General features: G+C 54.8%; 1 protein-coding gene across 2 annotated transcripts in view; it reads left to right on the top strand.

Annotated features, from left to right (window-relative positions):
* Positions 1-800: 800 nt before the first annotated feature.
* CLIC2 (chloride intracellular channel 2) overlaps positions 801-13,957 on the top strand; it is a 284,434-nt gene continuing 271,277 nt past the window's right edge. Inside the window, exon 1 of one of the 2 annotated variants that reach the window (XM_069212163.1) lies at positions 801-1,939. In XM_069212163.1, the coding sequence (XP_069068264.1) occupies positions 1,883-1,939 (57 nt within the window). In that variant the 5' untranslated portion in view covers positions 801-1,882. The remainder of the gene's footprint in view (positions 1,940-13,957) is intronic. The other variant, XM_069212162.1, reaches the window with a different exon arrangement.

The following is a 13,957-nucleotide window of genomic DNA, read 5'->3' as shown; positions in this document are numbered from 1 at the left end:
GCTAATGTGATGGGGGTGCAACTCTGGGGCCTGGGTGATAGGGAGGGGTGCACAGTACTCTCTGTACCAGGGTGATGGGGGGGTCACCTCTGGGCTCAGGGTGATGGGGAGGGGTGCGCAGTGCTCTGTGTATCGGGGTGATGGGGGGTGCACCTCTCGGCCCTGGGTGATAGGGAGGGGTGCGCAGTGCTCTGTGTACCGGGGTGATGGGGGGGTCACCTCTGGGCTCTGGGTGACAGTGAGGGGTGCGCAGTGCTCTGTCTACCGGGGTGATGGGAGGGGCAACTCTCGGCTCTGGGTGACAGTGAGGGGGGACAGTACTCTCTGTACCGGGGTGATGGGGGGTGCACCTCTCTGCTCTGGGTGATAGGGAGGGAGTGCACAACACTCCCTTTAGCGAATTATATGTGGGGGTGCATATCAGTCTCTTGGTCTGGGTGATGTGGGGGCGCTCTTGACCTGAGTGATGCGGGGGCGCTCTTGGCCAGGATGCTGTAGGGGTGCTCTCGGCCTGGGTGATGTGGGGGTGCACGTCAGTCTCTTGATCTTGGTGATGACCTCGGTGATGTGGGGGCGCTCTCGGCCTGAGTGATGTGGTAAGGGTGCCCCCTGCGGCCGCCTGGCAGTGCCTGGGATGCCAGCTGCACCATGTGTTGTGCACAGATAGGAGTCGGTGCTGACTCACAGGCCGGCGCCTCTGCCAGGGGCCTCCGCCCCCCTCACCCCGTCTCTCCCACCCTCCTCGACCCTCACACCCACCTCTAACTCCTCCCAGCCCCACAATTAAAGTCAACAACTTCAGAGGCACTCGGCAGCGCCTGGAGCTGGGACGTCGAGGCAGTGTCTGGGCGAGGAGTGTGGGGCCGGGGCGGGTGCAGCACACACCAGCCGCCCTTGAGGGGTGACACTGGGTCCAGAGGGCTGGCTGTGGTACTATCCCAGCTGGGCAGCGCTAGGGGGTGCACGGAGCACCGTCTGACTCCAGCAGCACAGCACCAACGGGAACCGCACCTCACTCGAGGCGCTAGGGGAGCCCCAGAGCAGGACCTTCACCCGAGGATCCCACTGGACACCAGGAGCCCTGAGGTAGCTTGTCCCCCAGTGTTACAGACCCTTGGACCCTCACCTGACCCCAGAGGTGGCCTGTCCCTCAGTGTTACAGACTCTTGGACCCTCACCTGACCCCAGAGGTGACCTGTCCATCAGTGTTACAGACTCTTGGACCCTCACCTGACCCCAGAGGTGGCCTGTCCCTCGGTGTTACAGACCCTCACCTGACCCCAGAGGTGGCCTGTCCCCCGGTGTTACAGACCCTTAGACCCTCACCTAACCCCAGAGGTGACCTGTCCATCAGTGTTACAGACCCTCACGTGACCCCAAAGGTTGCCTGTCCCTCAGTGTTACAGACTCTCACCTGACCCCAGAGGTGACCTGTCCCTCAGTTTTACAGACCCTTGGACCCTCACCTGACCCCAGAGGTGACCTATCCATCAGTGTTACAGACCCTTGGACCCTCACCTGACCCCAGAGGTGACCTGTCCATCAGTGTTACTGACCCTCACCTGACCCCAGAGGTTGCCTGTCCCTCAGTGTTACAGACCCTCACCTGACCCCAGAGGTGGCCTGTTCCTCAGTGTTACAGACCCTTGGACCCTCACCTGACTCCAGAGGTGACCTGTCCATCGGTGTTACAGACCCTCACCTGACCCCAGAGGTTGCCTGTCCCTCAGTGTTACAGACTCTCACCTGACCCCAGAGGTGACCTGTCCATCAGTGTTACAGACCCTCAACTGACCACAGTGGTTGCCTGTCCCTCACCGGACACGAGACACTACAGTTCCTGCACCTTGAGGGGTCAGAGTTCCTGAGGGCCCTGGACAGGATGGAGAGCCTGAGGCCCCGCTCCCTGAGGGAACCTGAGATCGAGCTCTTTGTGAAGGTGAGTGCGGGGGGGTGGGGGGGGCATCTGCATGGAGGGGGGCGTAGGTGGTACCCTCATCCCTCCACCGTGCACACCGCAGGCTCCTGCGATTACCGGGGCCTCTTACCTGGGAGGGGCCCCAGCTCCTGAGTTAGTAACCCTCCCCGGGGGCACACCCGAGATTTGGGGAGCAAGGGTGGGCTGGGGTAGTTTTCAGCAGCCGGAGCACGAGGGGAAGGTAAAGTCCGCAATGTTCAGTGCACGAATCAGAGAGAAACAAACGTTTTCCATCCTGTGATTGAATGAATGAATGAATGAATGAGAGGTTCTGCTACTCGAAGTAGTGTCCTGGCGATTTAGGCAGCAAGAGACGGAAAAGAAGCAAGTGGCCGCAGGAGTCTTACAATCACCACACCTTTTGAATAAAAATGTTTTTAGTTCTTCCTTAAATTTCTTTTCCTGCCTAATGGGTCTCGATTGCCGAGGCACCTGATTCCAGGTACTGGCCCTTTAACTGAGGAGGAGCCGCCGCCGCCTTGAGTTTTACATCTGGGAACCAGGAGCAAACAGGCCCTCCCGGAACGCAGGGGCGTCCCCGGTGTACATTCCTTCAGCCTCTCGGTTCGGTACTCAGGCCCTTTGTTGTGAAGAGTGTGATGCGTCGGTCAGTGCCTTGTACATGATGCGTCAGTGCAGTCAGTGCCGTCTCCCCGTAATGGACAAACCCATGTGTACGTGGGCACTTTATGAAGTAGGCAGACCCCCATGTTCTGAATTACTTCTAAGCGCTGGAGCAGATATTCAGGAAGACGCAAGCGCTTCAACGCCTCGTCAGGGGCAGTACGCGCTATATAAATACTATTACAATCCCAGAACATTGGCATAGTCCGGCCTAGAGAGAATCAGTGCCCTGGGCACCCTGACCGTGGGGCATGTGGAAGCTTAGACACTACTTCAGCATGCCCTGACCACGACTGCTGCCCCCTGCAGGCCGAACCATAGCGCTGAGAGTCAAAGATAAGGCGCAGATTTCGGGCCTCTGCCATTGGGGACGGGGTGGCCGGGCTCCTACCCATCCACGAAGGGATTTCACCCAAACAGTAAGATTTCGTTTTGTCTGGGTTGCGCTGCAGTTTATTGCATGTCAGCCATCCAAGCGGCGCTTTCATGCAGCGTGCAGATGCATTTATTGCACCCCTAAAACCCCAGCAGCACCCCCATCCTCCGTGATATGGGTCATATAAATGTTGAAGAGGGTGGAGGTAGGAACAACTCCACTGAAAGCTTTTGGCTCCAGAGGGATCTGGTTTCAGCCACACCGCCTGCTCCCCTCTCTCAAGACGGAGCCCCGCTAGCTTCAGACTGAACCCCTCGCCCCGATGTTCTCTGTTACCCCCAGATGTTCTAACGCATCAGCACAATGCTGTGGCTACGTAATGCGGCTGACACGGCCACCAGCACCAGAGCAACATTAATCCAAAGTGGCCTTATAGACCCTGAGACCTCCAGTAGCGTCGCCTCGGTGCTGTGGGGGCTCTGGACCCGGGGGGGGGGTATGGTACACACGGGTCTCAGCCGGGAGGAGGTTCGAGAGACCCCGATGGGGGGGGGTACACACGGGTCTCAGCCGGGAGGAGGTTCGAGAGACCCCGACGGGGTTGTGGGGGGTACACACGGGTCTCAGCCGGGAAGAGGTTCGAGGGACCCCGACGGGGTTGTGGGGGGTACACACGGGTCTCAGCCGGGAGGAGGTTCGAGGGACCCCGACGGGGTTGTGGGGGGTACACACGGGTCTCAGCCGGGAGGAGGTTCGAGAGACCCCTACGGGGTTGTGGGGGGTACACACGGGTCTCAGCCGGGAGGAGGTTCGAGGGACCCCGACGGGGTTGTGGGGGGTACACACGGGTCTCAGCCGGGAGGAGGTTCGAGGGACCCCGACGGGGTTGTGGGGGGTACACACGGGTCTCAGCCGGGAGGAGGTTCGAGAGACCCCGATGGGGGGGGGGGTACACACGGGTCTCAGCCGGGAGGAGGTTCGAGAGACCCCGACGGGGTTGTGGGGGGTACACACGGGTCTCAGCCGGGAGGAGGTTCGAGGGACCCCGACGGGGTTGTGGGGGGTACACACGGGTCTCAGCCGGGAGGAGGTTCGAGGGACCCCGACGGGGTTGTGGGGGGTACACACGGGTCTCAGCCGGGAGGAGGTTCGAGGGACCCCGACGGGGTTGTGGGGGGTACACACGGGTCTCAGCCGGGAGGAGGTTCGAGAGACCCCGACGGGGTTGTGGGGGGTACACACGGGTCTCAGCCGGGAGGAGGTTCGAGGGACCCCGACGGGGTTGTGGGGGGTACACACGGGTCTCAGCCGGGAGGAGGTTCGAGGGACCCCGACGGGGTTGTGGGGGGTACACACGGGTCTCAGCCGGGAGGAGGTTCGAGAGACCCCTACGGGGTTGTGGGGGGTACACACGGGTCTCAGCCGGGAGGAGGTTCGAGGGACCCCGACGGGGTTGTGGGGGGTACACACGGGTCTCAGCCGGGAGGAGGTTCGAGGGACCCCGACGGGGTTGTGGGGGGTACACACGGGTCTCAGCCGGGAGGAGGTTCGAGAGACCCCGATGGGGGGGGGGGTACACACGGGTCTCAGCCGGGAGGAGGTTCGAGAGACCCCGACGGGGTTGTGGGGGGTACACACGGGTCTCAGCCGGGAGGAGGTTCGAGGGACCCCGACGGGGTTGTGGGGGGTACACACGGGTCTCAGCCGGGAGGAGGTTCGAGGGACCCCGACGGGGTTGTGGGGGGTACACACGGGTCTCAGCCGGGAGGAGGTTCGAGGGACCCCGACGGGGTTGTGGGGGGTACACACGGGTCTCAGCCGGGAGGAGGTTCGAGAGACCCCGACGGGGTTGTGGGGGGTACACACGGGTCTCAGCCGGGAGGAGGTTCGAGGGACCCCGACGGGGTTGTGGGGGGTACACACGGGTCTCAGCCAGGAGGAGGTTCGAGAGACCCCGACGGGGTTGTGGGGGGTACACACGGGTCTCAGCCAGGAGGAGGTTTGCTGTCGCTTCTGCATCTTTTCCAAGGTTTAAGGGGCTGCTGGAGGCAGAGACGGCCTAAAGCTCCCAATGTTTCAGGGTCATCCTTGGCCTTTTTGAGCGAAGGAATTACATTTGCTCTCTTCCAATCGTCTGGCAGAAGACAGGAGTGGAGGGAGATGGCAAACAGCTCCTGATTGGTCGGTGTCATCATACCTGAGCTGCCCTCCGGGATATGAGGTGGCAGGGGTCTGTTCGGGCACCCTGACCTACAAGCTGCAAATGAAACCCTCGCTTCCTCCAGAGATGCGGCTACAAAGATGAGGCTTTGGACTCAGATCTGCTAAGTTTCCAGACCCTGACCCGTAAGTTACATTATTCATCTCCACTAAATTGGACTCAGTTTTGAGGATCTTATCCTCAAAGAAACTCTTAAGGTGTCTGGCTAGACTGCCGGAGGCGCACTGTTTTAGGGTCTGGGACGCGACCACAATTTTGAAAATTCCCATCTCATTATTGTCAACGTCCTTGATCCCTGAGAATAAAAGGCGCTTTGAGCCCCCTTAAGGTTCTGGTGATAAACACTGGTATAATGTCTCTGTTCCCAGATAGCTCTGCGGCAAGCTCCTCCCAGATGTGCGCAGATGCTCGTTCCTGAGCTGATCCCTGAGAGCACCTGGTGCTCAGAGGGCTGTTCCTCCCCTCGGCGGTGATGGGGGCCAGAGAATCAGCCACCTTCCTACGCCAGGACCTGATAACCATGTCGCCCTCCCTGAGTCCGGGGTGCCTGGTTTCATTTAATGAGTCTTCCTGAGGTCATCAGTAGAATCCCAACATCTATTCCTGGTCTGGGGAAGTGGGGGTCTAGCTCCCTTCAGACAGTCAGAAGGCAGGAGGATGGGACTGAGGAGTGGTCCTACCAGTGCCCTTGGGGGGTCTCCCACTCTATCAGTGCATTGATAAGAGGCCATCAATGGCGGGTCCAGACCGAACTAAAGTGAACGAGGCTAGAGTTTCCATCAAGAGAACGGACTCAGCCATATCCCGATGAATATTAACATCACCCAGAATGGTGAAGTTGGCGCGCGCTACACTTGTGGGTAATGCTTGGCCAAGGGAGGCTGAAAGGTCTTCTGAAGATCCGGGAGGATGGTAAACCCTTGACCCTGAGAGGGGATGCTGCCCTCCAGTAGAGATTGGCTTTTTGAGCAGTAATACGGCTTAAATCCCCCCCCCCCAACAGCGCCTTGAGACCCTTTCGGGTGAGTAGCACGCTTAATAATTTTTTTTGATTGATTGCTGCTAAAACCAAGGAGTTGTGCTCCTATCACCTCTAATGCAAACATTTCACAGTTGTAGACCCTTTTATATATGATGGCAAACCCACCCCCTCGTTTTCCCACTATAAGTGACCACACGTATAGGGCACTATGTACAAGGTCTTTGTGCCACTGTTGCCTCAGTTTTTTGTTACACAACGGTGGCACAAGCAGTCCTCTACACTGCTCCACAATTACAAACTGCCGGATTGGGCCCAATGCATCAGTTCAGAAACCCTTGTGTCACATTATACCTGCACCACCAGGTATAACGTATGCAAGGTAAGTGTTCCCACGGGAAAAGCCACACAGAACTGATAGTGAAATTTACAACATTTCAATGTTTCATTCTGCGACTTCACTGCACCAGAATTTTACCGCTGCTTAGAGCAGGCGTGAGACTGACGCAGGGATTTTCTCAGTGGGGCCTCCTGGCATTGCTGGAGTAGCGTAATTTTTTTGTGCTAATCCATCAATGCGTAAGTTTAGCACCACAGATGCGTCAGAATTTCTGACACATCTGTAAAATGTGCACCAAGGAGCCTTTTATTGTAAATACAGCACATCCATGGCGTTGTTAGGGGGTCGTAGGTCAGAGCCAGAAATCTGACTCATCGGAGCCGGTGCGTCAGATTCTTGTAAATGAGACCCATAGTTCTCAAGGATGGTGATCTGCAGATCTGGACAGGAGTCCCCACTCTTTCAGGTTTCTGCCATAAAAAGAGCACCCAAACTCTCCTTCGGTAACAGATTAAAAGGTCCAAGACGTGTTTCTGCAGGGATCGGGCGTTTATCAGGGCGGCCTTGAGTTCTGTCTGATTTCTACTTGGGCCTGACCTACTACTGGGCTTATGATTCAAGAGGTGTACATTCAGACGATGTTCACATTTGCCACAAGAAATAGGGCCATCACAGTCTAACAGAAAAGGACTACACCCACTTGTTGCCTCCCCACTCCCGTACCCCCTGCCCCCCATCAAGAGAGAGGAATAGGGATCGGAGAGAAGGGAGGGTACATAGCACCTCTGGGCGCTAGGAGAGGCAGACCGAAGACCGGTTTCGCCGTGTTTGGCGCTCTTTAGTCAGGTGTACCTTGGTTCCGATGGCACTGAGCTGTACCCGGCTGAGGAGCTCTGGGTCCAAACGAAGATTCCATGGTGTGCAAAATAACAATGGACTGGCATGCTCCTGAGTAATTACTAACCCTGGCAGAATTAGCACAATTTGGGTAACTCTGTATTACGTTTGTAATGTGGAGTTCCTGCCAAATTCCATCAATTGGTGTGTGGTGGAATTATTCTGCTGTTTGCTCCTCACAGGGACAACCCAAGGCTCTACGACACGCACTTGTGCGCAAGAGATTTGTAGCCACTGACGCAATGTCCGGTCGACAACAAGTCTTCCGGCGCCAGTTTATATCGGCAGCACACGTGAGCAGTTGCAGTCTGAGAGGGCTGCAGTTTGAGTAGATTTGCTGCTCGAGCGGCAGCAAAATGAACTTAAATGGGCACAGGTCTTGCACAGCGCCTGGTGCTGTTCGCACTGATTTTCAGCACCGCTCATGCTACTGGCACTAACTTCCAAAGTGAGCTACAATTTCGGCCACTTGGTAGAATTCCGTGGAATCTCACAAAGTTTCTCTGCTATTCTGTGACTTCTGCCCACCCCTAGTAAGTACCAGTAACTGAGATGAATTCAATCATTCCTTCCATCACTCTTTGTATACTTCATTGTGACACGAAGCTATACTGACTGATGAACCGTAAGAATGGTGAAACGGGTCTCTAGCCCTAGTCTGTATACTTCGGCGCTCCCCCTAAAGTGACACCCAAGTATATCTGTTCCATGCAGGCTAACACCCCCTCGCCCCCTCCCCCCAGGAAGTTCTTAGTGAGCGCTCAGCATCAGTTATAAACGGGGAACAGCTCTGTCTCACCTCCCCCCGAGGGTACAGCCCCTCAGCTCATACAAGCACAATGCTGAATTCTGCTCTATCGTTGTAGTGCCTCGAGAACCGAGGCGCTTTACAGAGCGCCTCAAATAAAATACAATGAATAATAAAAGGAAGGGCGCCCCGACGGGATATCCTTCAGCTCATTGTCTGCATTTGAATCTCAGCTATGGTTTCATCTAAAAACAGCAGGGGCGTGGCTCGCATTGGTTCAGCAGGTGAAGTGGCACCGAGGCTCAGAGACCCGGGGAGGGGTGGGGGGTGGGGGGAGGGGCCACTCATTCCCGAATACTGCTGAATTTACAGTTCAAGCAGCATCTAAGGGAGCCTTTTCCTTCTTGAATGAGGGCCCGTAGCACTGACTGCCCACTGAAAACAGCCAGGTTCACAGAACCCTTGCGTGCGCCTTGAGGCTGCTTTGGCAGTTCTCTGCGCTATGACTGCGCTCATCTGCGGCCTGGGGCTTCCTTCTCAGAGGTGATCGGCTCCGGGCGGTGCCTTTCCTGGTACCCAGGGCGCCGAACATGCTCAAATGACACCCTCCTGCTACCCACAGAACTCCACTGACGGGTGTGTGAATGAGTTCCACTGCGCAAAGAAACCAAAACCTCCTGGGGTTTCATGGGAGCGGAGTATCTGGTCACAGATATGAGCACTTCTAGCATACTCTCAGGGTAGGGAGGGACTCACTGATATGCAAGACACACTTCTAGCAGGCTGTCAAGGCTAAGGATGGCCTCAGTCACGCCAGGCACACTTCTAGCAGACTGCAGGGCTGGGGAAGACTCAGTCACGCCAGGCACACTTCTAGCAGGCTGTCAGGGCTAAGGATGGCCTCAGTCACGCCAGGCACACTTCTAGCAGGCTGTCAGGGCTGGGATAGACTCAGTCAGTCAGGCGCACTTCTAGCAGGCTGTCAGGGCTGGGATAGACTCAGTCAGTCAGGCACACTTCTAGCAGGCTGTCAGGGCTGGGATAGACTCAGTCAGTCAGGCGCACTTCTAGCAGGCTGTCAGGGCTGGGATAGACTCAGTCAGTCAGGCGCACTTCTAGCAGGCTGTCAGGGCTAAGGATGGCCTCAATCACGCCAGACACACTTCTAGCAGGCTGTCAGGGCTGGGGAAGACTCAGTGGCAGATTTAAGAGCCCCCCCCCCGCTTCCTTGCACCACATTAACGTAATTTTATTTTTTTACGCTAATATGGACCAACGATGCCAAAATCCCCACGCCAAATTTACAAAGCGGCGCAGTGCATGCATCACGGCAGTTTGTAACCCTTTGCGCTACCTTATGCCTGCGCCAGGCATAATGTATGCAAGGGGGGGTGTGGTGTTCTTCCATTAGGGGGAGGTGAAAAATTGGCGCAAAGAAATCTAAGAGATTTAGCAGCACTGCTCTGAGCAGGCGTTAAAGGGGGCGCACCATTGTTTACAATGGGCCTCTAGGTGCTTTGCAGGATTAGCATCAACATTTTTTACGCTAATCCTGCAAAGCTCACAACTAATGTAAAAAATGTGATGTTAGTTTCCTAACTACTGCCATGGTGCTCTGTATCTTAGATACGGATCACACATGTGGCGTTAGGGGGCGCTAAGGGGCCAAGGGAAGTGGCACTGCACAGGGTGCGTAGCACTTTCCTTAAGTAAGGCCCTTATTCACATGTCTTGCGCAATTCTAGCAGACTGTCAGGGCTGGAGGGACTCAGGCACACGTCTGGTGCACCGCCGGGAAGGCGCAGTTATAGGGTTCTTCACCCATGCCAAGTGCATCTCTGAGAGGCCAGTCACGTCAAATGCATTGTGCACCCATAGGAGGCCTGTGGGGCTGGGTACAATTCAGACACATTAGGAGCACTGCATTCTTCTGGAAGGCCATTAGGGCTGGGGGAGAGTCATTCGCATCATGAGCGTTCTGCTCACTGAGCCATCCAGCCGCTGTATAAGAACATTTGGCCTCCGGGTGTGATCAGTGGTGCTGAGGTGGGGTGTGAGTGATGCAACAGAGTGGCGTGTGTCTGCAGGAGTTACACTCATCACAGGGTGACCAACCTGCGCTTCTCACCAATCCTAACACAGCACTGCTGAGGTGACCTGCCGGACTCTGTGGCGGACGGTGCTCTCGCTTCAAGGCCATCCTTGGGGCTTCCGGACTCCAGCTCAGTAACATGAACCTGGACAGCTTCAAACCCCAACTTTCACAGAATACCAAGTCAATTGTATTTACCACCGTAACCAGCCTCACCCTCAAGAAACACATGCCACAAAAACCAAGCCAGTCTGGTACCAGCTCTCTTCTAAAGCAAGTCAAACAGTTTCTTTCAGAAAGTGACCTCAGAACTGCTGACACCTGCTTGTGGTTTTACATCTGGATAGTGGCACTGTCCTTCTCCGTGGCCTCCCAGACTCCACACTGGCACCCCTTAAGGGCATCCTACACACCGCAGCACTAAGTGTTGAGAGCAGTGTGAGGTGTTGACAGCGGTGTGAGGTGTGAGAGTGGAGTGAGGCTTTGAGAACAGTGTGAGGTGTTGAGAGCAGTGGGAGTTGTTTAGGGAGTGGCATGAGATGTTGAGAGCAGTGTGAGGTGTTGAGAGTGGTGTGAGGTGTTGAGAATGGTATGAGGTGTGAGAGAGGTGTGAGGTGTTGAGAGCGGTATAGGGTGGTGAGAGAGGTGTTAAGAAAAGTGAGGTATTGAGAGTGGTGTGAGGTGTTGAGAGCGGTATGAGGTGTGAGAGCAGTGTGATGTGTTGAGAGTGGTATGAGGTGGTGATAGACGTGTGAGGTGTTGAGAGCGGTGTGAGGTATTGAGAGCAGTGTGAGGTGTTGAGAGAGTGGTGTAAGGAGTTGAGAGTGATGTGAGGTGTTGGGAGCGGTGTGAGTTGTTGAGAGTGGTATGAGGTGTGAGAGAGGTGTGAGGTGTTGAGAGAGCAGTGTGAGGTATTGAGAGATCAGTGTGAGGTGTTGAGAACTCTGTGAGGTGTTGCGAGTGGTGTGAGGTGTTGTGACAGCAGTGTGAGGAGTTGAGAGTGATTGAGGTGTTGCAAGTGGTTTGAGGTGTTGTGAGAGCGGTGTGAGGAGTTGAGAGTGATGTGAGTTGTTGATAGAGTGGTGTGAGGAGTTGAGAGAGGTGTGAGGTGTTGAGAGCCATGTCAGGTGTTGAGAGAGGTGTGAAGTTGAGAGTGCTGTGAGGTGTTGAGAGTGGTGTGAGATGTTGAGAGAGTTCTGGGGAGGTGTTGAGAGTGGTGTGAGATGTTGAGAGGAGTGTGAGGTGTTGAGAGGGGTCAGAGGTGTTGAGAGAAGTGTGTGGTGTTAAGTGAGGTCTGTGAGGAGTTGAGAGCGGTGTGAGGTGGTAAGAGTGGTGTGAGTTGTTGAGAGAGGTGTGAGGTGTTGAGAACGGTGTGCGGTGTTGAGAACGGTGTGGGGTGTTGACTGAGTGGCATGAGGTGTTGAGAGCGTTGTGAGGGGTTGAGAATAGTCTGAGGTGTTGAGAGAATGGTATGAGGAGTTGAGAGCAGTGTGAGGTGTTGAGAGAATGGTGTGAGGTCTTGAGAAAGGTTTGAGGTGTTGATAGAGCGATGTGAGGTGTTGAGAATGGTGTGAGGTGTTGCAAGAGCAGTGTGAGGTGTTGAAAATGGTGTGAGGTGTTGAGAGTGCTGTGACGTGTTGAGAGCGGTGTGAGATATTGAGAGAGTTCTGGGGAGGTGTTGAGAGTAGTGTGAGGTGTTGAGAGGCGTGTGTGGTGTTAAGAGAGGTCTTTGAGGAGTTGAGAGCAGTGTGAGGTGGTGAGAGTGGTGTGAGTTGTTGAGAGAGGTGTGAGTTGTTGAGAACGGTGTGAGGTGTTGAGAATGGTGTGATTTATTGAGAACGGTGTGAGGTGTTGGGAGAGTGGCAAGAGGTGTTAAGAGCATTGTGAGGTGTTGAGAACAGTCTGAGGTGTTAAGAGAATGGTGTGAGGTGTTGAGAGCTTTGTGAGGTGTTGGGAGCGGTGTGAGGTGTTGAGAGTGGTGTGATTTGTTGAGAACGGTGTGAGGTGTTGGGAGAGTGGCGTGAGGTGTTGAGAGCATTGTGAGGTGTTGAGAACAGTCTGAGGTGTTAAGAGAATGGTGTGAGGTGTTGAGAACTTTGTGAGGTGTTGGTAGCGGTGTGAGGTGTTGAGATAAAGGTGTGAGGTGTTGAAAATGGTGGGAGGTGTTGAGAGAGCGGTGTGAGGTGTTGAGTATGTTGTGAGGCGTTGAGTGTGCTGGGAGGTGTTGAGAGCGGTGTGAGATGTTGAGAGAGGTCTGGGGAGGTGTTGAAAGTGGTGTGAGGTGTTTAGAGAATGGTGTGAGGTGTTGAATGTGCCGTGGGGTGTTGAGTGACTTCTGGTGAGGTGTTGAGAGAGGTGTTAAGTGTTGGGAGCGCTGTGAGTTGTTGAGAGAGGTGTGAGGTGTTGACAACGGTGTGAGGTGTTGAGAACAGTATGAGGTGTTGAGAGTGGTGTGAGGTGTTGAGAGAATGTGTGAGGTGTTGAGAGAGTGGTATGAGGTGTTGAGAGAGCGGTGTGAGGTGTTGAGAATGGTGTGAGGTCTTGAGAGAATGGTGTGAGGTGTTGAGTGTGCTGTGAGGTGTTGAGAGAAGTCTGGGGAGGTGTTGAGAGAGGTGTGAGGTGTTGAGAGCAGTGTGAGGTGGTGAGAGTGGTGTGATGTCTTGTGAGAGTGATGTGAGGTGTTAGAGAGGTGTGAGGTGTTGAGAGTGGTGTGGGTTATTGAAAGAGGTTTGAGGCTTTGAGAGTTGTGAGGTGTTGAGAACAGTATGAGTTGTTGAGAGAATGTGTGAGGTGTTGAGAGAGTGATGTGAGGTGTTGAGAGCAGTGTGAACTGTTGAGAGCAGCGTGAGGTGTTGTGGGAGGTCTGGACAGGAGGGTTGGGAGATCTGTATTGGGAGAGGTGTGTTTAGATGGGGGCAGTGTAAGTCCTTTAGGCTGGACGTCATGTGGTGTATTTTGAGAGTGGGAGGGCAGATGGCAGCTGTGTGTGGGGCCTGGTTGAGTAGAATTCTGTGAGGCAGGAGCCTGAGAGTGTAAAGTTTCCGTGTTACCCCTGTGGTGAGTGGGGAGCAGAGCTTTGTGCCCACCTTCAGTAGTGGTTGGAGGGCTCTATGGGTTGAGAATAGGGCTGCAAGCTGTATGTCTCTTCTCAGGTGGGCATTGCAAGGGCGTGGTCTTCACCAAGGTGACAGGGGACGTCACCGGTCTCTTTAAAGGCCGCGACTGGACATTCCTCATTCCTATGTGTTTAAAGGCCGTGATTGGACATTCCCCACTCCTTCGAAGTTGCACTGCGGTTTCTAGAGTCTTCTAAGGTGTATTTCTGAAGGTGATGGTATTTTACAGTCTCCTTCACGGCCCCCCCTTCTTTGAGCAGGACACCAGAATACATTGGTTTATGTGGGAGTGGACAGTGGGGGTTTATTCTAGTAAGTCTTGGCCTCTTTTAAGGGGGGGGGGGGGGGGGAGATTCTCGCCATTCCTTCTGCAGTAGACCTTGGAAGGTATTTCTATTTTTTAAGATCTGATTGTATCTCCGTAGCGTCCCTAAAAGTAGACTTTGGGAGTTCCTGTCCTGTCCCAGTAGATATTGGGAGTTTTTTGTATCTCTTATTGTGGGCAACGAGCATTCCTCATCTCTTGTTGTACAGGGTGGACCTCCTCGGTTCCTCTAAAACTGGACACTGATAACTCTTGGTTTAC

The sequence above is a fragment of the Pleurodeles waltl genome, chromosome 10, assembly GCF_031143425.1.
Source record: "Pleurodeles waltl isolate 20211129_DDA chromosome 10, aPleWal1.hap1.20221129, whole genome shotgun sequence".
Classification (NCBI taxonomy): Eukaryota; Metazoa; Chordata; class Amphibia; order Caudata; family Salamandridae; genus Pleurodeles; species Pleurodeles waltl.
Note: the sequence above shows the minus strand (reverse complement) of the source record. Positions and strands in the feature narration are given on the sequence as shown.